The sequence below is a fragment of the Meleagris gallopavo genome, chromosome 14 (genome assembly GCF_905368555.1).
Source record: "Meleagris gallopavo chromosome 14, MGAL_WU_HG_1.1, whole genome shotgun sequence".
NCBI classification, from domain to species: domain Eukaryota; kingdom Metazoa; phylum Chordata; class Aves; order Galliformes; family Phasianidae; genus Meleagris; species Meleagris gallopavo.
Window position 1 is genome coordinate 7393246 of NC_139417.1, and position 21666 is coordinate 7414911.

General features: G+C 35.3%; 1 protein-coding gene across 10 annotated transcripts in view; it reads left to right on the plus strand.

Annotated features, from left to right (window-relative positions):
• The window catches only part of CACNA2D3 (calcium voltage-gated channel auxiliary subunit alpha2delta 3), a 396960-nt gene that overhangs the window by 245503 nt on the left and 129791 nt on the right, over positions 1 to 21666 (plus strand). For all 10 annotated transcript variants that reach the window (XR_014886317.1, XR_014886318.1, XR_014886319.1 and 7 more), the window contains 2 exons: positions 3473 to 3551; positions 10651 to 10784. Coding sequence is in view for 7 of the 10 variants with exons in the window: in XM_085235720.1 (XP_085091846.1) it covers positions 3473 to 3551; positions 10651 to 10784 (213 nt within the window). In the remaining 3 variants the exon portion in view is untranslated. The remainder of the gene's footprint in view (positions 1 to 3472; positions 3552 to 10650; positions 10785 to 21666) is intronic.

Sequence of the window (21666 nt, forward strand, 5' to 3'; positions counted from 1 at the left end):
CATTATCTTTAGGTATGATAAATCAGGCTGTTCAAGAGTTTGTCTCTCAGGATTCAGGTTCTGCAGCTTCTCTGCGCAATGGTTTTTATATTTCATTGCCCTCATGATAAAAAAGGGTTTTTCTTACAGCTAATCAGAATTGCCATTGTTCTGAGTTTTTCCTCTTGTCTTTTTGTCCTCTTACAGTCTACCTTCAAGAAGAGACTGGCTTCTTCATTATGTCCGTGTCTGTTGTATAACTGAGCTGAAAACTCAGGGTCAGTACTCCAGATATGGTCTTGGAGTGGAATGGAGAGGAATAATGATGCTTGTTTACTCCTTTCTAATACAGCCCAGTTTGTAGTTGGGATCCTTTGACTCAGGGGCCCACTTGTTGTTCCCTAGGACTTCACTTTCTGCAGAGCTGCTTCCTAGCCAGCTCCTCTCACCTGTGCTAATGCATGGGGCTTTTCTATACCAGATACAGGACGTTTTTATATACTTTTGTTGGAGCTCAGGAAGTTCCTGTCAGCCCATGACTAGAGCAAGTTGAGCTGCCACTGAAGGGTGATATGCCCCATGACCTTGTGGTGTGTGTTTTCTGCTCCAGGGTGTTTGGGAAGACTTCAATTTTTCTTTAACACAGTATTTTTGCTAATGATAATAAGTAGATAACCTTCTTCCTACTTTCAGGCAATTTGTGAACAGCTTATTCTTGTAACAAATAAATCCAGAAGGATATTATTCTGATGTTACATATGCTGTCTGCTACTGCACCTTTCAGATGAAAATTGTGCAACCAGCTGGTGTGTGTGAAAGCACTTATCCATAAAGATGAGACAATTGTTGCTCTCACATAAAGCTATTACTGAAAACGTCTTTGGTATTTAAAAGCCTTTGCACACAGTGCTGCTTTTTTTTTTTTCTTCACAACTAGAATGTGAAAACCGCTTTTGCATTTTGCAACAGGGCACGTGACTGGGATTGACCAACCAGAAGAGTGATTTCCTCCTCAGAAGTCATCCTACAAACCTGAAAGATCTGTTTATTTCTTTCATAGTTAAGTGCAAGTGTTGAACAGATCAAAATAACCTCAGTTTTTTAAAAACTTTTCCTCTCGTTTCTTCCAATATGTATTCTGACACTGATAATATTTTGGATGTCATGGCCTTAATTATATAAATCTAATTTACTATGAAATTTGCAGGCCAGGTTGGAGACTGCAAGGGGACAACCTGCAGTATACTAACTTTACTCCTTTACTCTTTTTCAGCCTGTGAGAATTTTTTATTGGTACAGAACAGCATAAGGGAGAGTATCAGTAAAAACAGGGAAAGATATAATACCATACAAATCTTCAGAGATTTAGGTCTAATATGTGAAATCTCATATTTCTTGTGTATAATTTTTCATGTGCATCCTGGAAAAAGTTTTCTCTTTTGCTGTGTGTTATATAGGTCATATGAAGTTATAGCTGCAGACTCATAGAAGTTACAGATGAATCAATGATAATCTTTCAGATCAGACCCGTTGCCCTGAAAGAGCAGAAGAGTCCTTCAAACAGCAGTATGTTAGCTACAGTACTGAGAGTAATAATGCAAAAAATAAAAATTAAAAAAAAGAGGGAAAGAGCTCAAGACTACTAACTTCCAGTTAGCTAGCTATGTTCTTAAAAGTTTTATTTTGAACAAGCTTGTCATCTGTGACACTTTGGAACAAGTATGTGCTAGAAATAACAGAACGAGAGACTAACACTGAAAATAACATGATGCCCCTTTAAAACAAGCAAAAATAATAATCCTTCAGATGTAAAATTCTATGTCTGAGCATGTATCTAAACCAAAGGACAAATCCTTGACATTAATCTTGGATTTTGTTATTTCAGCCAGCATAGTTCATTAGCTGTGTGGAGAGCATCACATTGCAAAAGCCACCATATAGTTTGCTATCATTGTTTTGTTAGTGAAAATTATATATCAGAAATACAGAGCATGTATTTTTAGCAACACTTATCTGTGGCTACATTACATCCTGCTCGTGCTGATGTTGTTTGTGTGAGTGCAAAGTTAAATCAGAAATATATCAAAGTATAATAAAAGACAACAATTCAGATGACATAAGAAAAGGAATGTTCTTACAGTTTCATTTTTTTAAATAGCAACTTTAAATAACTATTTTATATAAAAAAATATTTCTCTATTCCAGTTTAATCAGTCTAAGAAGACTGATAGGAGTTGCAGACGTTTAGTTGTTAAATGTCTATCCTGTACATGTTTCTGGAGGGATGCTTTGCGAGCTGTGGCTGTTCTGACCTCGAGGCTGTCTCACCTTTCTAGCTCAATGCCAACCTCTGTAGAGCCCTGAGGGAGGTGCAGGCTTCTCAGCACAGGCAGTTGTAATTCACCTTGTCCTGTTAAAAGCAAATAGTATAGAGTTGGTGTTCACACATAAGACAGATACTTGCACTGCAGGCAGTATGATAAAGTTGTGATTGATCTGCTTGATTGGAAGGGCTCCTTTACTCATGTGCACCTGATGAGAAAAGTGGTGTATTGGGCAAATATTTTGGATGCATTTCTGCACTGTTTTATAATGCTTTACTGAAGTGTCTGTATTTGATTGCTGTTTTGGAAAAACTGCTTTCAGAAGCAAGGATAGCTGCCAATCGTGATTTGAGGGGCAGAGATATTTCAGTTTAAACAAGCATGTCTAAAGTTGATAATTTGATAATAATTGTAAGTTTGTAAATTTGATAACAATTACGACTTAAAAGATATGAAAATTCACCTTTTTATACTACAGGCTCTTGATTTTACAGAAAGGGTTATTTGAAATAAAAGGATGCTCTGTATTATGGGAGTGACAAGATCTACCCACAAGATCCATTCGAGTTTCTGAGTCTGTCTTCTCACACACATGAATGTAGCCCAACTGCATGGTTCTTTGTACAGATGTTTCTGTTTGGAGCTGCGCAACCTTGGGGCACAAATTTTCAGTTCATCACTTGGTAGCAACAGTGCTACCCATGGCTACTTACACCTAAGCTGACAAAGATATAGTAGCATATGAACTATGAAAACTGAGGGGAATTTTCTTGATTGGTGTTTCAGATCCTTCATTTATAGAATTATTTACTAATTAAGTGCCTCTTCCTCCATACCAAAGCAATTTTCTGAATTTATAAATGCAAAACAGATATGCCTCAAACAAATAATTTTGTACTGTACTCTCATGTTTGTAGTTTACTCTCATTTGTACTTCAGACATTTAATCTTAACTTTAGTTAAATGTTAGATATTAAAAACATCCAAAAAGACAATCCTTTATGTTACATCGAGCAAAAGCCATATTTTGTCATGAAGTCATTACTGGCTGTAATACTTTCTTAAAAAAGTCTCTCCATATGAATTGTATATCTGTATCTGAAATTCCACTGTGTAGGTTTTAAGTGACTGCAGTCTTAATTGACTCGATCTCTTCATTGTACTTTCAGGTTCGTATTTTTACATATCTGATTGGAAGAGAAGCTGCTTTTGCTGATAACTTGAAGTGGATGGCCTGTGCTAACAAAGGTTAGTAACTTCCTACTGTAAAAGCGCTGCTTTCAAAGCTATATTACTGATTCTGCCTGCAAACTTGGTTGTATCTGCATACAGATATTGTGCCAGTGATGTCTGGTCAAAGAGGGTGTTTATTTTTTTTTCAAGGAAAAAGCTTATTTATCTGTAACATACAAATTCAAATTTCTGAAGCTTCTTAATGGTCTATTCTTAAAATTTAGTTCAGAGAACAAAGCTTAGATTCAAAGCATTTGTCCCATTATTGCTGTTATTACTCAGTCATAGTTAGTTTGTCGCCTAAGAATGTTGTGTGTGAGCACTGTTGAGTAAGTCATGGTATGTAAAACACCAGACATCCTGTCCCTCGAGGAACTGACAGCGTAATTGAAAAAACAGATTTATTCTGTACGGAAAGAGCATTAAAACAAATAAGATGCTGAGATGCTACAGTAAAAGGACTGACTAATGTAAGAATGATTCAGAAAAAAAAAAGAAAGCAAAATTAATTTGTCTTCAGGTTTTCCTTTTCTCTTGGAAAAAGTTCTTTTTTCCTTTGTGCCGCATTTTATTGTGATGAATTGCATCAGGTGCTATCCATTTAGTCATTATTTCTTTAACTACTGTTATGTCCAGCTGATGGAAATTACTTAGTTTGAAGTCTTGTCTTAATCAACTAATATTACACCATAATTTAGTTTAAGTAATAGTATAAGAATCCTTTGAAGCATCTTTTTGAAGACAATTTAATCAACAAAATATTTTAGTCCTGCTCTTCAGATTCATAAAGATCTAAGTATAGCAACTCAGAAAACAGGACCAGGCAGTACAGACTGCCTCACTAGATCATCTGGTCCATGTCTTTATTCTCTGAGGGGTCACCTTTGTCATTTTTCAGGATTGCTTTGTTCTTTTCAGAGCCACACTGCTTTGAGTCAGAATCTTACTCATATGAATCAACTAAACAGTTTAATGACTGCTACTTCTATACATTTTTTTACACTCTACTGAGTAGATACAGTATCTGCTTTCTGGTAGCTTACAATGCAAAAAAAAAAAAAAAATCTTTTACCTCTAATTAGAAAATAAATAGTTTTTTATAATTTTGAAAATCATAACTGGAAAGCAGCATCACTCATCATGTCAGGCAATATGGATTTAGAGTTTTTCCGTTACACTTTTCAGCTACAGCTCACCCATTTTCTTTTAGTGAAAGGAAGGATTACAGCACAGACAGATGAGCAATATAGGAAAGCCGGTCTAAAGATTGCCTGAATGGCTGGACTGCAGTTTACTGCTTTCCTGGGTGGGCCAAAGTATGTTCTTGTCACTGAGGGTCAATGGCTCTAAAATCAATTTTCCTAGCAGTGATTTTTGCCTTGGAATCACAACACAGAGGAAGGGTGTTTGGTGGGTTTCCAGCTGACTAGACTGTGGACAGCAGTCCTTTCCATCTAAACGGATCACAGGGGAAATTCATACCACCTTGCAAAACATATTTAGCTTCCACATTCCAACGATGAATCCTTGAACGACACCCTCCCCCCGGCTTCATTTTCTGTTTCATTTCTGTGTATAAGTAGGGCATATCTAGAGGGAGTTAGCTTAATGAAGCAAAACACCAAACCATTTTAAATGCATTAAAACATTCAAGAACCCCAGTGTCCCTCTAGAGCGGTTTGTGAAATTTGCGATGATTTACTCATCTGTACCGTAAGACGGTACACGTGAAGGAAAAGAATTAAGATTTACTAATATCCTCAATTACATGAAGGTAAAAGTTTCCTAATGCTCACTGTGCATGTGCCAGATTTTAAAATAAGCAGGCCTTTTCTTCAGTAGTCACTTCCAACAGAACGCTGTAAAATAAAGATGGGAGTTAATGTGTTACTGACATCAAAGCAGACAGTAGTAGACTTATTATTTTTTTTCAGCAAAATACTGTGTTAGCAATTTGACAGCCTCTGTTTTGAATGCTTATTAATTAGCCAGGATCACTGTGGTTAGCATATTGGAAAATGGACAAAGAGGGGAATTCATCAGTACAAAGGAGCAGAAGCTGGGAAAGCAGTGAAGAGCAAATGCTTTGCATATCAGAGGTCTGATAGCGGCTATCTAAGTGCCAGCAGAGGACAGATTAGCCCTGAGGCAAACTGTGCCCAGCTGGAGCAGTTTATAGTCTATTGTATTAGCAGGGAAGCCTTGTGTACAGGAAGCCTTAGTCACATCCATTCCCATTAATAGCATGACCCCGGCACCTCCCGCACTGTGGGCTATTGTGGGGAGTGGCAGGCAGCCAGTTACAGGCTGTTCACCTGCTTGAGAGGCCTCCTAGGAGGAGGGGATGCATTCTCTGTGTGAGCTTTACAGCTGTGGTGAAACAATGGATTCCCTCCTTAGCCCCTACCCGGATAGGAATTTTTTAATTCTGAGTATTTTATTAGTTGCAATAATAGTGCACCTACTTTACGTGTGTCCAGAAAATGAGAAGTGTCACACTCTATTTAAAAATCAATTTAGGGGCATTTTTAAAAGTTCCAAGTCTGATGTTGGACAATTTAGAGAAAAACAAGCTATCCAGAAACATTGCAACACACTGTATAATTATGGAAAGGCAGAGCTTAAATGTCTGTGTTTAAGCATATGATATTCATATCTCATGCTTGTCGTTACCAAATCCTACCCGTTTCTTTCACAATTTTTTCCCTGCTGAGGAGAAGAAAGTAGCACTAAGTGTAAGGAGCTCTGGGGTGGCATAGTTCACACACCAGGGAGAGGAGAAGCATGTGTTAGAATGCAAAATGTTAAGCACAGGTTTGCTGCCGTTGGTTACACGGCCTCAGCAACTGTGCTCAGAACTTCAGAGCATGTCTTTATGTGATGATTAAACCTCGCTACAGGAAGGGTAAGATTTTAAACCCATGGGGTACCTCTGATCTCTAGGAAGGAGAGTTTAACTTAACAGTGAAGGAAGTTAATTCTTATGAGGTTTGACATTAGTCACACATAGCTGCAAACACATGAATCATCAAAAGGTCTAAATATGGAGAGAAAGTGAATTACGAGAACGTTGCCAAATGCTGTTCCTACCTATACTATACTACAGTAATTTTTTTGGGTAGAGGTTTTCCTACAGGAGAAAATCTAAAAATGGATGTAAGAACAAACATAAAAAATGTAGGAAAAGTAATTTGCATAGCTATTTGTTTTGCTATAATGGAAACTAGAACTTAAGGAAAAACCTTTATAGAAAAAAATAAATAGATGAACCATCCATTCGTAGAAAACAGTTCACATTAAATGAATCATGGAAACTATGAAATCTTTGTACATTTTTCTAATGTGACATACAAAAGCACACAAACCGTATTTAGGAGGACAAAGATCATGTTTAAGCAAACAGAGTTGAATGCAAGAAGCGAACTTTCCCCGCAGAATTGTAAATGAAACCCACCCCCGAGATCACATTATGAAAAACCTAGAGAGAATCCGTATACTTGTCTCCATCATGTCATGTCTCTTACATATTGTTAGCAGCAATTTTTGTATTTCTATAAATTTAGTTCATTGTAACTACCCAATTATAAGAAATAAAGTCCCTAACATACTCTTTCTTTCAGCTTTTCTTCTTTTGCAGCCTGATGTGTGAATACATCTGAGAAATATTTTTTTTAAATTTTCTTTTTTCCATACTGAGCTCGTTTTAATTCGCTTGCTGACCTTGACTTCTCTAGCTGTGATGCTCACCAGGCTAGGAGCACTGCATAGCTAGCCTGCTACATGTGTGCCAGCATACATGTGCACATTTATCATCTGGCTCCTTCCAAACAGGATGCTCAAAATCACTTACTTCAATCCGAATGTAGCCACAACTTTTCATTTGTCTTTGAGACTTTCATTTCTTTGCTAAGTTTGTTTGAAATGCATTCAGAATAAGCAATAGACTTATTCATTATTTCTTTTAGTCTTAGGAAATTGGGTTAAAAACTGCTCTACTGGACAGCTTAGGGATAATGTAGTTTGCAAGTACTACAAAAAATGAATACATTTTGCATGGTACCTGGAGACTTATGGCATATTATTTAAGATGTTATGAGATATTAGATATGTTATTTAAGATGTGAGATATTAGAATAGGTGATCTTAGAAATACTATAAAGAGAAGTTATTAATACAGTACACAACCATACGCATGATAGTTATGAATAATCTCCTCAAGTTGGCCGTATCTGATCCATATTGGTCTCATCTAAATGGAAACAAAACAGTGTTCACCATCATCAGTGTCCTGCAACGTGTATCAACTGTATGCCACAAACATTCAAGCGTTAAACAGAAAATTTTTTTCACTTGAAAAATGGATATAAAATCTTCTCAGGAGGCAATCAGAGTAAATGATTATTTTCCAAAAAGGCTTTTTTTCTATCTGAAAGGTAATTTACATTCTGTGATTAAATAATTTTCCAGGCAAAGGCATCTAAGAGCTTCTAAAATGAGCCTTTAACATTTTGACTTTAATTGAAGCATTACATTAAAAAGTATTAGCTAACTGTGATTTCAACCTGTATGGTTGTGAAAGTAATGTTTGATTAAAACCATCTTGTGGCATTTTTTCAAACTGTTAATCTGTTCTAACATTTTAGACATAATAAATATTGTCAAGGTATAATACCAGGGATTGGTTCTTTGTTCGCTGTACAACACTTAGTGCAGATATCTTTTCCATCTCTCAATTTGCAGACTGCTATGAGAGAAGTATTGGCATTATATGCAGTGAAATCTTCATGAGCTCAACAGAAAGAAAGAATATTGGGGTGATATAAAATCGCATGGAAAACACTGAAATAAAACAATGCTTAAGTCTGTTATTTAAGGCCAATTAAAGACTTGTCCATGAGGACAATTGAAAGTATGTGCTTGGTGCAGGAGAACAGGGTTAGGTGAACATAGTTGGAGGTCTCCTGCTGCAAATCTCTCGCAAAGAAATCAGCAGTGTTTTGTGTGCTCTTTGCTTTTAGAGGTTTGAGTCCTGGCTGAGCCTTTGCACACTAGACTAAGTTGCAGAAAGCAAGGCAAAAGGCTTAGTAGTCTATCTGTGCTTCTGCTTGATTTTTCTGAATTTCTATGAGTTGTTGAGGATGAAATTTGAGATCTGAACAGTGCTGAACAAATTACCTCCAAATATTAATTCTCTTTTCTGCTGTTATACTAGAACTCAGACACTCAGAACTGTTTTAGGGAAAACATAGATTATCTTCTGTACAATGAGAGGTCCACACAACTCGGAAGTATTTGGAATCTTTGTTTAAAAGGTTTATAAGCTGGAGTGTGTAAATACACACATGTGTTTGTGTATTTATAGATACAAAATTTGTGAAGTTATTGTCAAATAATCATATTTTGATTAAGTGTTGACGTTCATACCAAATGCAGAGGACCAGAAAGAGAAATATATTCTAATGCTCACAGGAGGGGATAACCTCACATTTTGACTTTGGAAACCCAGCAGTCACAGAATTGAAGCAGGCAGCATATCAGAAAGAGAAATAAGAATACTGATTTTTCCTGTAACTGTTTTAAGCCAGTAATTCATGTAAACTCAGTATATAAATTTCTTTCTTTTCAATATTTGCATAAAATTCTGATTTCTCAAGTACAAATTCCTGTATTAAACTTATAACAATCATTTTATTCTGAAAAAAAAAAAAAAAAAACTTTGAAAACCTTAGGAAAAAAAATACACATCTGTCTTGAAGCAACAGTTAAGAACAGTTAAGCCTTGATGGTATATGTAGCTGTCAGCCTTCTCACAAAATACTAGACTGAAGGAATTTTATTGAATTTCTTTTTTTTATTAAAAAGAATACTGAATATATGAACAGTGTGAATACTATACTATGAATATTAATACAGTACTACTATACTAGGAATATTTGAGTTCACAGTATAATCAAATTGATTTTTACTTATTGAAAGTATACATTAAACAACTACTATGAAATGTCATTTGGCCATAAAGACTGTCTTCATGTTGTCTTAATTCATGCATATGAATCTATTGCTGGTGTCAGGTAGAATGTATGTTTTGTACTGCACAGATCATTGGCAGGTATGTTAAAGCAAAGTTCCAGCTTTCAGACAAGAGGTCACCCTTACAACCTTGCCAGGCTTTACCCTACCCACAATAAACACTGCTCAAAAGTTCTTTCCAGCTGCAATGTTTTCTGTGGAAATTTCATTTAGCAGCTCCATGGAATATGTGATCATATCAAAAGACTAAAATTGCAATGAGACTTCCTTCATGAAAATGTTATATTGTTCTTCTTCAGTAAAGAAATGAATGTACATGAAGGACAGTTGATGCATTTAAGTAATGCCTGGTGAAACTGTAGCCTTGAAATTTGTCAGTCCTTTGTCACCCTTGCATGATGTGGGCTCCAAAAGCCAAGGTGATGACGTATAAATATACTTGACATGCAAGGAATGAAGAGGAAGTGGTGACAGCTCAAATAGCTGTGGCCTCTGTTGTTCTCAGTGCTGTCAGGTTGTAGGTGAAGTTTTAAAGGATTAACAAAGCTGTGATCGCTTAGAAAAGCAATTCCTGTCTGAGTCTCCATTCTCACTGACCTGCCATTTGAAAATAACATGTTGCTGTTGTTATCAGTGGTTTAGTCACATTCTACAAGGACAAACGTTTTAGAAGGTCTGCAACTGCTGTTTTGTGACTAGTTCTAATCATTAATGCTTCTTGAGACTGGATAAACTTAAGGTGAGATGTTTTTGTACAAACTTAATGGTTGACACCATTCAAAAAAAAAAAAAGCAGTATTTATTTACCATCAAGCAACAGGAGTTTTCTGGAAATAGAGAATTTGGGATGTGTGGTCCAGAAATTCATAGCAGTTTTGGGAACCCAGACCTTCAAGAATGGCCAACAGTTTTACTGACTTCTGGTTATTACTCTTTGAGGCTGCTTCTCATCAAATGTTCCTTCTTTGCATTTCTTCTTTGGAAATAAACAAGCAGAAAACACAACTGATGCAACACATCATACTCCTTGAAATCCTTAATTTGTTTTGCATGATTTCTGACTTCAAATTGTCTGTTTTTACAGGGTTTTTTACTCAGATCTCTACCTTAGCTGATGTTCAAGAGAATGTCATGGAATACCTCCATGTTCTTAGCCGACCAAAAGTTATTGACCAAGAGCATGACGTGGTATGGACAGAAGCATATATTGACAGCACTGTAAGTCTCCATGAGAAGTCATTTAATGTAAACTAACTATACATGATGAGGATTTTATAGAAAAACTGTTGTTAAAAAACACTTGTTGTGTGTTTCTATCACTGGAATGCTCCAATTCAATATGAAAGTCAGATCTTGACATCTTTGTTACAAGCAAGTAGTTTGAGATTACTGAACTTCACCAGGCATTTATATATTATAAATTACACAGAAAATAATGAAACAAATGTGAGTGATAATATTGTGTTTGAATTTGATCTCTAAATACACATTTTTCTTAATCAGCATGGACATTGAACAGAAATTGGTTGGATTGAATAAACGCTTTTTCTATATGCTTTCAGACATAGAATATGAGTGTCAATGTAAAAGTACAGACTGACAAGAATCAAGAGATGCTGATCAACACCTAAGTGACAATTACGCTGTCTTAGTGGGAAAAAGACCAAATAGATTCTGCCTTTTAAAGTAGATAGAATGGGTGATCTGATAATAAAATTGTCATAACCATTCAATTTTAACTTGATGTCCTTGTAAAACATTAGAGTTTAGAGTTTTCTGTAATGCAGTGACTGAACGTGCAAACTGTTTTTTTAGTGTCATTTATGTTAAATCTTCAGATTTGCAGATAAAAGTTGTTCATTTTCATGGCTTGATCTAAAATAGTTTTTCATCTATTTTCTTTATTGTGTTTCTTTTTATGCAATTAAAATATTTTGGTCTCTAAGTCATCCACAGATCAAGAGTTTGCCACAAATATCTGGACTTCAGTACAAGGGATGCCAAGTTTTTAATCCAGTGAATTGAAGATCACAGATTACTAATAGCAATCTTTTTTCTTCTTTTTGTTACATTTTAACCTTCATGAAAATAGGACAAAATAGAAAATCTTGCCAATTTCCCCTTGTGGTTTGTTGTTGTTGTTGTTTAAGGGATTTTGTTTGTTTATTTGGAGAGTTTTTAATACTTCTAGGAGGTTTGGCTTCAAATAAGCAGAAAAATCTTAAAAAAAGAAAATGAGTTTTGCTTTCTTTTCAAGTTTGCTTAAGTCTCTTTTATTCTTCAGCTGAGTGATGTAGTTTCCAAAACTGTAGTTTCCAAGAAAAAAGCATTTCTTAGAAATGTTATTTTAAAGTGGTTTAATTATCTCAATTCTTTTTTATTTACTTATTTTTAAGGATGTGTTATTCCAGATTCCCCTTTGTTCTCAGTCTGTTAGTGGAACGCAATGGTGAGAAGAAAACTACCTTATTAGTCAATTCAGGGCATCCCACAACATGGGAAGATGACTAGGGAAATCTAATTCTCATTCACCTCTTGCTTTTTATGTGCTTGAAATAATCAATGTACGTGTATATTCAAGGAAGTTTGCTAGGGAGAGTAGCAGGAAGAGATTCATGTACTTATTGTTTCAGTGCAACCTTGTTCTTAGCCTCTGAATCTCAGATTAAAAGTGTTGTTGTATACGAAGTATTTCTTTCTCAACACCCAAGTCCTCCCCTTTTCCTACTATCCAAGTACAAAATGCTGCTTGAGAATTAATTTTATACTTTACTTTCTCTTTTCCTCTGTTAGTCTGTATTTCTTCAATCACTGCAGGGAGGAATATATTTAGAAAAGTTATGCTAACTTTTGGTAATTCTTCCATTTGTTATGGAAAGTCTAAGGAAAATGAACAGCTTAATATAGTGTGAAATTCTAGCTGAATACAGCAGGGGTGTTTAAATGCAAGTGCATACTTACGAATTCTAGAGTGTAAACATATACTTCCATGCACACACATTTTTATGAATGTCTGAAAGCTCCACTTAAGAGCCTTAATACTATAATAACTATTAAAACAAAAAGATTTAGAACTAGAATGCAGCGATCATCTTAGTAGTGAAGTACTTTTCTCCTCCCTTCTTCTTATTCCCATAAAACAAAGCAAAGCATAAAACTTATAAACAAAGAACAGGATAAATTAGAGCGTTCATATGCAAAACTTTGGAAATATCCATGAAAGGAATCTACCTCTGTTAAGATGTCTGGCAGCTGTTTTCAGAAGCTGACTCCTTGGCCATTCTGTTTTGGAGTTAGAAGTGCCACCCAAATGATCCTCTCCATTTTCACAGGCAGTTTGTGTCCCTGCACCTCCATGGCTTCTGCTTAGACCTTGTTAGCAAGAAAGGGGAGTGTGCTGCCAGAAAACTTAAGTGTTCTTGTCAACATCCAGTTGTGTCAAAACAGACATGGCTAGATTGTTGGGACCACACATATGGGTGTAATACACGTCACTGTGTTTTAATAACATACTTCTCCTACAACCTCACCAAAAACGAGAGTTGACAAACTCTGCTGTTTTAGAACAAGCGACAAAATGCTGGAGCATACTTGAATCCAGACAGAAACATTATCAATGACTGTAAGTCTTCTGACAAAGGAGTGCTATGACCTTAAGAGGTGTCATTGACTCTCAGAAGGATTTAACAGATTTCTGAAATCCTTTTAATTTAGGTCACTGCAGAACTGGACTTACTCATCATTGCTCTCTGTTCAGTAATTTACTTGAGAAATGGTGCTTGAAGACTATCTTGAGCTAATTCCACAATCAGCTTCATAGTAGTTGAAGTGCTGTTTCAGTAATAGGTTAGTAGTTTAAGTGCTGCCAATGCAATTAGATTAAGATCTTGAGATTTTGGAATATGTGATATAAGTCCATCTGTATGTAGTGTCCTGATGCAGTCCTGCGGTTGCATATTCTACACCTTTCCTAGGTTATTTTAGTATAGAATTCCTTTGTGGCCAGCATCTATTAACCTCCCATAATTAATAGGGTTTGATTGGGGTATGTTTTCAGCCTCTTTTCCATTTGCACCTCTCTACTCAGCAGTTTGATATGCGCTGGAAGTGGGTAAGCATTGTTGCATCTTTGCAGCTCTGTGGGAAAGTGAATTTAGGTTATCAAGAGTAAGGGGGCAAGCAGATATTTCTTGATTATGAAATCTAATAGGAGAAGAGATCATCTTGCTACATGGTGTACATTTGTGTAGAGGCACTAAAAAAGTTGCAGATAGGACATCTGGTTGATGGGCCCTAGGTGATGGTGTCTGGATAGCATTCCACTACACCTCTCAGTATAATTTTTCTGCTACTTTAACATCACTAGGGACTACAAGTACCTAATGCCTCAGAAAACAGAATAACTTAATGAGTCCTTAAAAATAGAGTTGGATTTCTAAATGAAAGTTTCTAATGATACTCTTTCTAGAGTAGGTAATAACTATGAAGTGTGAGATTATTTCAAGAAAATAACAGTATTGAATTGGTCGGTCACTGCTTTTAAGCGTATGTGCAGCCATAGCAGGTCAAGACAGGTGAATATACTGAAGGAAAATGAAAAAGTGCCTGGGCACTGGGGTGTTCCAGTAATCTGATGTGTAGAGCTGGTATCTGGAGGAGATGGATAATTATCTACAAAGTACAGAAGCCCTTAATTCATTCTCTTGATAACATCTGGAATGGGGGAAACATTACTTTTATTTTTCTGTAGGAAATGGAAAAAGAAAGACTGGACTGGCACCTGAATTCCCGCTGTTTAAATGCTTACAATTGAGAATTTGTTTATTGAAGCGTGTAACTTGACTTACTTGAACCTTTTCTAACTCTTTCTGGGGAAATTTGTTTCTCATAAGTATACCTTAGGATATTCTCTGGTTCTAATGCACCGTTGAGTTCATCTCCTTCAGGCTATTAGTTTCAAGCTGTGAGCACATTCAGACATGCATTACCATATTGGCCCTGTTCACTTTCCAACCGGAGGATTGCTTTTCATAAAAAGGACAAATTATTACTTCATTTAGTATTTTGAGTTGTCTAGTGCCTTGGAAGCTAAGAGTTCATTAAAAAACAAAAAGCATTGAGACAGATCATGACTAAGTATTTATGAAATGCTAACAATGGATAATGTAATTACGTTATTACATATATGATTCATCAATTTCAATTTAGTTCTCTTCATCCTTATAAAATGTATACTGTTTTAAGTGTACTCTTGCAGGTTCTTTGTGTAAATTTGGTAGGGAGTATAGGAAGCTAACACTTCAAAGATATGTCGTATCAGTTTCTAAATATTTTAAACTGTGGAAACTGAGATTCTGGAGTACAGCTCTTTATCAGTGGTGAATTCTGAGCCAGTTTCAGAGAAGCAACAGAGCTGTGCATGAGATTCTGTGTATAATGTGCAGATACAAAATGCTCCTACAGACTCAAAGCTTTTATGCTGGCATTTTTTCCATCTAGGAGTTTTGGGTAAGGTATTGTGCTGTTTAGTTTTTCTCTCATGCACTCAATTTTATTTCTGCTCAATGCACAGAAGAGCTTTTATGAAGTAACAAAAATAAAATACTATCCCATTTCCACTAGCTTCTGTTCCCAGAGATATCTTCAAACGCTTTTGGTAGCACAAGTTAATTGTGCTATTATAATAAGTAGATGTAATTAGCATTTTTATATGGTAAATGTTCCCTGGGCCTCTATTTCAAAAGTAACTTATAGATTGTAGTATTGGAATGCATTAAAGTGCATCAGGGCATTCAGAATTCTCCTGTATGTTTATGGCAAGTAAATACTGCTAATCACTGCAGAACTGAATGTCAGGAAATATCGTTAATCAGCAGCTGCTAAAAGAAAATTTACACAGAGGCAGTGAATGATTTTTTTTATGCCAGTTTCAAAAACTAGAAATCTGTGATGTTGTTGTGTAGTAGTTTTTATGTTTGTTTGTTTGCTTTGTTTTGTTTTTCCTGATTCTGTGTAGGAATTTATTATATGATCTAACTCTTCCTTTGTGTCCAGCATCTCTTAAACTCCCATAATTAATAGGGTTTTAGTGGGGTAAGTCATAAACACTAACTGCTTCTGATGTTCCCATGAAAATTTCCTTTTCTTGCTTTCACATTTATTTATATGAATACACTTAGGGGATGATAAGCCATGCTTGAATATTAGGCCTTCCACCAGGTAGGTTTGTTTTTAAAATAAGGTTCTTCAAATGTTGATTTGCCCATTATGGACCTGCAGTAATCTTTTAACAACAGAAATATGAGAGCAAAATTAGAAGGTAGCCCAAGGAGTGCTTTCTCATCAACTCTCATCCCAAATTATTTTTCCTGCAAAGATACAATAACTCCAACTATTTCATCTTTTCCAAAATTTCTGTAGGAGAATGATTACATTTTGAGGATTCAGACCATCTGCTCCAGCAATGATGGTCTGCTGTATTTGCACTGGAATCTTACAGATAGTGCTTGACAAATAACAAGGGTGATCAATACAAGAAATGTACACACAATAAAAAAACTTATGCATGTATTTATATGTAGGTGCAACATCCCTTTAGGCTGATGATTTTGGGGGAGTCTGTGGGAATCTTCACTGGCAATACAATAAAAAAGTCTGCAAATCATGACTTTATAATTTCTCTGCTCCAAAATTTCCAGTCACAGTAATTAAGCATTCTCTCTCTCTTTTTTTTTTTTTACTGAACAGCTCTAATCTGTTTGTTTTACTGCTGAACCTAGAATAAATGAATTATCATTAACAACATTAACTGCTTCATATTCAGTAAGATCTGAGTCAACTGTCAAAACCTAATGAGCACTCAAGAAAGTAAATGAATAAACCTCTCAACTGGATGGAATTAATGCATATTCATTATCTTTTAAGATGCAGCTCCAAAGAACAATGGATGTTGTTTCTTTTTGTTAGCAAATGCACATCCGATTTACTTATGTTAGGCAGCAGGGTGCAAATCAGTACACAGAGGCTGTGCTGCTTTAATTTGAGTTTAGAGCCCTTGCTCACACATCAGCAATGCAACAAACATGGCACAGTGTGTCCCAGTAAAACACACGAGTTGGGAATCACTCCCCTCCCTAAAATGAAATGAGGACATGCGCAGGAAAATGAAATTCATATTGACCTGAGAGAATATGGATACTTTAAGAGTACATACACTTACATTCAGTGCATACAAATTAGGATATGCCATGCACAAACTGGTACGTATGTGTATACTTTGCATTTTTTGAAGTAAACTACTTTGATAAATTATGTGTTTGCTTTGCACAACTGCTAATGCTGGAAGTTATGCTATTAGGGCAATTATCAGTGATTGCATTAAGCACAGAGTATTACTACAGAGAATTAATTGCTGGTTTTCAAAACCACTAGGAAAAAATGTTGTAAATAAATGGCAATATTTATTTTAATGAATTAACACTTTTCATGTGTATACATGTATACAGTATTTATACTATAAAATACTGTATGCTGTACATCAAAAAGATGTTTGAAACATCAAAAACACAAGCAGAAACAAAAGTCCTGCACTAAAGAGGAACATAAAATTTCCTGCTGGGGATGTGGAACATGGAATGCCATCTGTATTATATGGCACTGAGAAAACTGATTACGTTTGGACCTCTATTTCATAGCAGATGGGTTCATTAAATTTAATAGCCTCCAGAGCCTTTAGGAACAGTGTTAAAAACATGTGGAACATGCTGAGACACTTCACTTCTCGCCCCACAGTCATTATAACTCTGGCTCAGACTATAAATATTACAGTACTTTATTCCATTGAAACGGATTACTACAATAATTATTTTTCTTAGTGTATATTTGCATGAGAAATGAAGAATACAAATCCTACTTTTTCAAACTTTGAGCTACGCAGCTGATTTCTTTATGTGCATTTTACAGTTCTTTACACTTTGGAGGCTTTAACTTTTGATTTTTCTGCGACATCGGCAAGCAGCTGTAAAGTCACAACAAAACTAAGTATTAAGAAGCTCTGCTCCAAATAAGACAAGCATTGTATTAAAACATAGAAAAGAGATCAAAGTACCACTACATCTTGGCTTTTAGCTGTATGTTGGCTCTCTTTTCAAGTATTTTATATGATAGGATAACTGACTTTGGCCTTTGTTCATCTTTCAGCATTAGCGCATTATAGACATTAAATATCCAATTTCAAAATGGGATTTTGCAGTTCCTGCAGAAGAGTTTATTTAAACAGGTTTTTTTAAAATATTTTCGGAATTTGATAGCTAAGGGAATATTTTGGAGCTATTTACTCTTTTATTTTAAATTGCTTCAAATGAGAACATGGAAATTTTACCATTATAGATGTTTAAGGGCTAAGGCAACTGTCTAATGTTTTTCTACCCCTTCATTTAGAAGTTTTAGCTTTTAAACTAATATATATATATTACAAAATTTGTAAAATTTGTCCATGATTTCTTTTTCCAGGAAATACAGCAATGTCACAGTAACGATATCATATCTCCTACAATGCAGCTCTAAATAATCCTTCTGTTTTCTTTCGTACTGGATGATGTGGCCATCCACAGTATCTTCTGCTGCTTTCTAAGATCATCTTTAATTTGTGCTGGACATTTTAATGAGAATTTCCCCCTTCACATCACTGATGCCAATTTTGCCACTGACCATTGCTGATATGATTGCCACTAACATCCTACAAGGGTAGATGATGTATAATGATAAGGTTAAATGAGGATACCTCCTTACTATAATTTACGTACATGCAAAGTATTAGGTAAGAGTCATTAATTGTTTAGAAGGAGCAGAGATGGTGGTGTAAAGACAGTGCAGGTCAACACTATAAGCAGTGGTCTGTCTATGAGATCTTAAGTGCTAAGGGTAGTATATGAAAGTATGCACAAATGCATGTTCAAATTGGAATTGCGTGGACAGTGTGCTATTTACAGCTCTTAAAATTTTTCAAAGAAGTTACATCCTCAAAGCACATTCTGTAATGAAATTTTGGAAATAAAGAAACATTAACATTTAAACTTGAACGTGGTTTTCTGTTTTGAGAGCTGTAAGATGTAAACATTACATTGCCATTAGTAGTTAAAGGATTTTTTTGTCACTTTTGCTGTAAATATAATGTACCTTGTCCTCCCTTCAGTTACTTTGCCCCAAATTACTGTTTCTTCTTAGAAGAAAACTGATTTAGATGTATGTTAAAAAGAATCCATAGAATTACACGTATCTGTAGGGTTCACCTGCTGGATGTTCTCTCACCAGTTACTATAGCTTATTGACAGAGAATTGCTCAGCTACTGAACGTGATTAACAGGCATATTCATGCCAAAAGGGGTATTGGTCTCATTTGCAGACACCTGCATACTAGAGATAAAGCAGTTTGGGACCGTTTCCAGCTGTGGTCTACCAATGACAATACATTGCCTCTAGGTGAGGGGATGGAAAATGCTTTTTATTTCCAGTGTTTCACAGATAATTTTCTGTTTTATTATGACAGAAATGAAAATCAGAAGGTGACAAGTCAGTAACTAGAGGGAGTTTTTTTTTCCTAGGTCTCCGTATGTTGTGTTGAATATGACATTTAGGAGGATGTTTCTATTCTTAATGAATTTAACTACCTAAAGACATTTGGAGCCAAAACTGTTTGCCCATCTTTGATCTTAAGACCTTTATTCTGAGTGAAGTGTAACTAATTACAGGGAAATTGTGTCTATTTGGTCAGATACATTACCTTATTTTTTTCTCTGGGTATATGCCTTCAGTTTTCATGTAATAGATTATCTAAGGTAAGTGATAAAGTAGGAAAGCAATGAATTTAGCATAATGTACTTTGATCTTACATATGCCATTCTTTGACTAACTGGAAGAAAGAGTAAAACCTGAAATAATAAGAAAAGACTCATTGAATAATTGCTGCCATTTAAGTTTTGCTCAGTGGCAAAATTCAGAGCATAAATGAAAAGAAGAAGAATAAAAGGAAGAAGTCTTTTCATTTGTCTATTATTCTGCAGATATTGAAGTTGTTATTTATAGCTCTGATATTTTTGTACAATCACGAGATTTCATACAACTCATTCATACATATAATATGGCATCCATGTGAAAGTTATGTTTGCCATAGTCATCTCATGATTAAGGTTTACTTTGAACTTAGTAATTTCTGAAGAAACTATTTAGAAATGCACTTTATTCTACAAGGAATAGGATGTTTCCTAATGATGTCCTTGCTGCTTGACAGCAAGGTGTTTGACCTTTCCCCACATCATTGGAGAAAGATTTTGTCAGATCAGATATTTTCCAGCAAGCATTTCCATTAACAATTAATTCAAAGGTGATCTATCCAGTAGATAAATGTCTGATCAGTAACTTATCAGGAGAAAGCTTAGAGCATGTACGCATTTTCTTTGGGATGCAGAACCACTTCATCTGCACTGATGTCAGATTTTTCAGGAGGAATATGTAATCACTCTAAAATTTACATTGTGTAGTTCTTAGTAAAGTATTAAAATCCCTAAGTATTCTAAGTATTCTGATCTCTATGATTCTGTAGTAAGATTTGACATAAAAGATCTCCAACAGCCATTCCATATTTAAGGGCTTTTTTTACATAATATCAGTAATTTTTAAATAACTTTTCAATGGAGTTTATTTATTAGCAGAAAATAATATTTTGGGATTTATACTGGAAATGATACTCCAATGTCAAGGAGCTGCCTTACTTAGTGGAAAAGACACCCGAACAAAAAAGTGCTTAAGTCAGCTGTAAATTTGCATTCCACATGGGCTGCATTTTTTGATAATTCCTATTAAATTTACTCTGTGTACTCTACATTTATGCACCTTAAGTTACACTGATTTAAACAGAGCACAGATTCGATATTTTAAAACTCACTTGAAGGTTTGGTTTGTACTTCTGTAGGCTGATGGAATAATTCTAACATTTTCTTTGTCGGATCAAATCCTTAAAATTCAAGATTTTCAGTGAAGATAAAGTTGTCCTTTTATAGAAAAGAGAAACTTAGTTTTTCTTCTCTCTATTCCTTTATCTTCTTTTTGCTACAGTTTAGTTTAAGAATACGGGCATACAGCCCATTTTTCACAAGCTGATTGTATGGTTTTTGCAGTGTAGCTAAATACAAGTTGGTCATTTGCCACATTTTAGGTTCTGACATGCCTAAATATGACCTTAGCATTTGCAAACAGTTCTAACTGTTGTAGCTGAAAGAATTTTGACTCTGTATCTAACTCTCCATTCAAGTGAAGGAACAAAGTGGGGTGTTTTTTTTTTTTTAACCTTCTAGATGATATAATAACGGGAAAACAGCAAAAGACAGTGAGCAAATTTGCCACAGGCTGAAAGCATTCCTTGGCCTAGATTTCATAAGCATTGTATTAAATAATGACAAACTGCATATCTGAAATTAACTCAGATCACCTAGAAATGCTCTCAATTTTTATTCTTCTTCCAGCATAACAGTCTTACCTTTTGTCCATCAGGTCAAGGTGGCCCTTAGAAAGGACTGAAATTTCAAGTCGTGAAGAGTACAAACAGAAAGCTTCATGCAAAATAAAATAGAATGAGAAATGTAACTCTTTCTACAAAGTGAGTGAATCTTTATATAGCCCGATGAATTCAACTTGCAGTGTGAAAAGTCCATAAAATGCTCCATGGCTTTCTCAATAAAGTGTAGCTATAAAATCTCAGTGTAAAACTAGAACGGTGAGATACATTACCCGCATTGTGATTAAAAGGATATGGAAGCAGTAACTGTTCCTCAGAACAGAGCTAATGAATAGGGAGCAGCATTGATTAGAACGCCTTATCTGTTTATGTCAGCACCAGACAGATCTATGATACCAATCTTTCCACAGGATGCTAAAATATATTCTTTTTAAATATCGTTGACAGATTAGGAGTTTATCTAACTAAGAGATTTCATAGTGTTAAACTATGTAATCTGATTAAAGGTTATTATATTTTTAATTCTTTATTTCATGATATATTTTTAAAGTAATGCTTTGTGCTCATACATGAAGACCTGAAAAACAT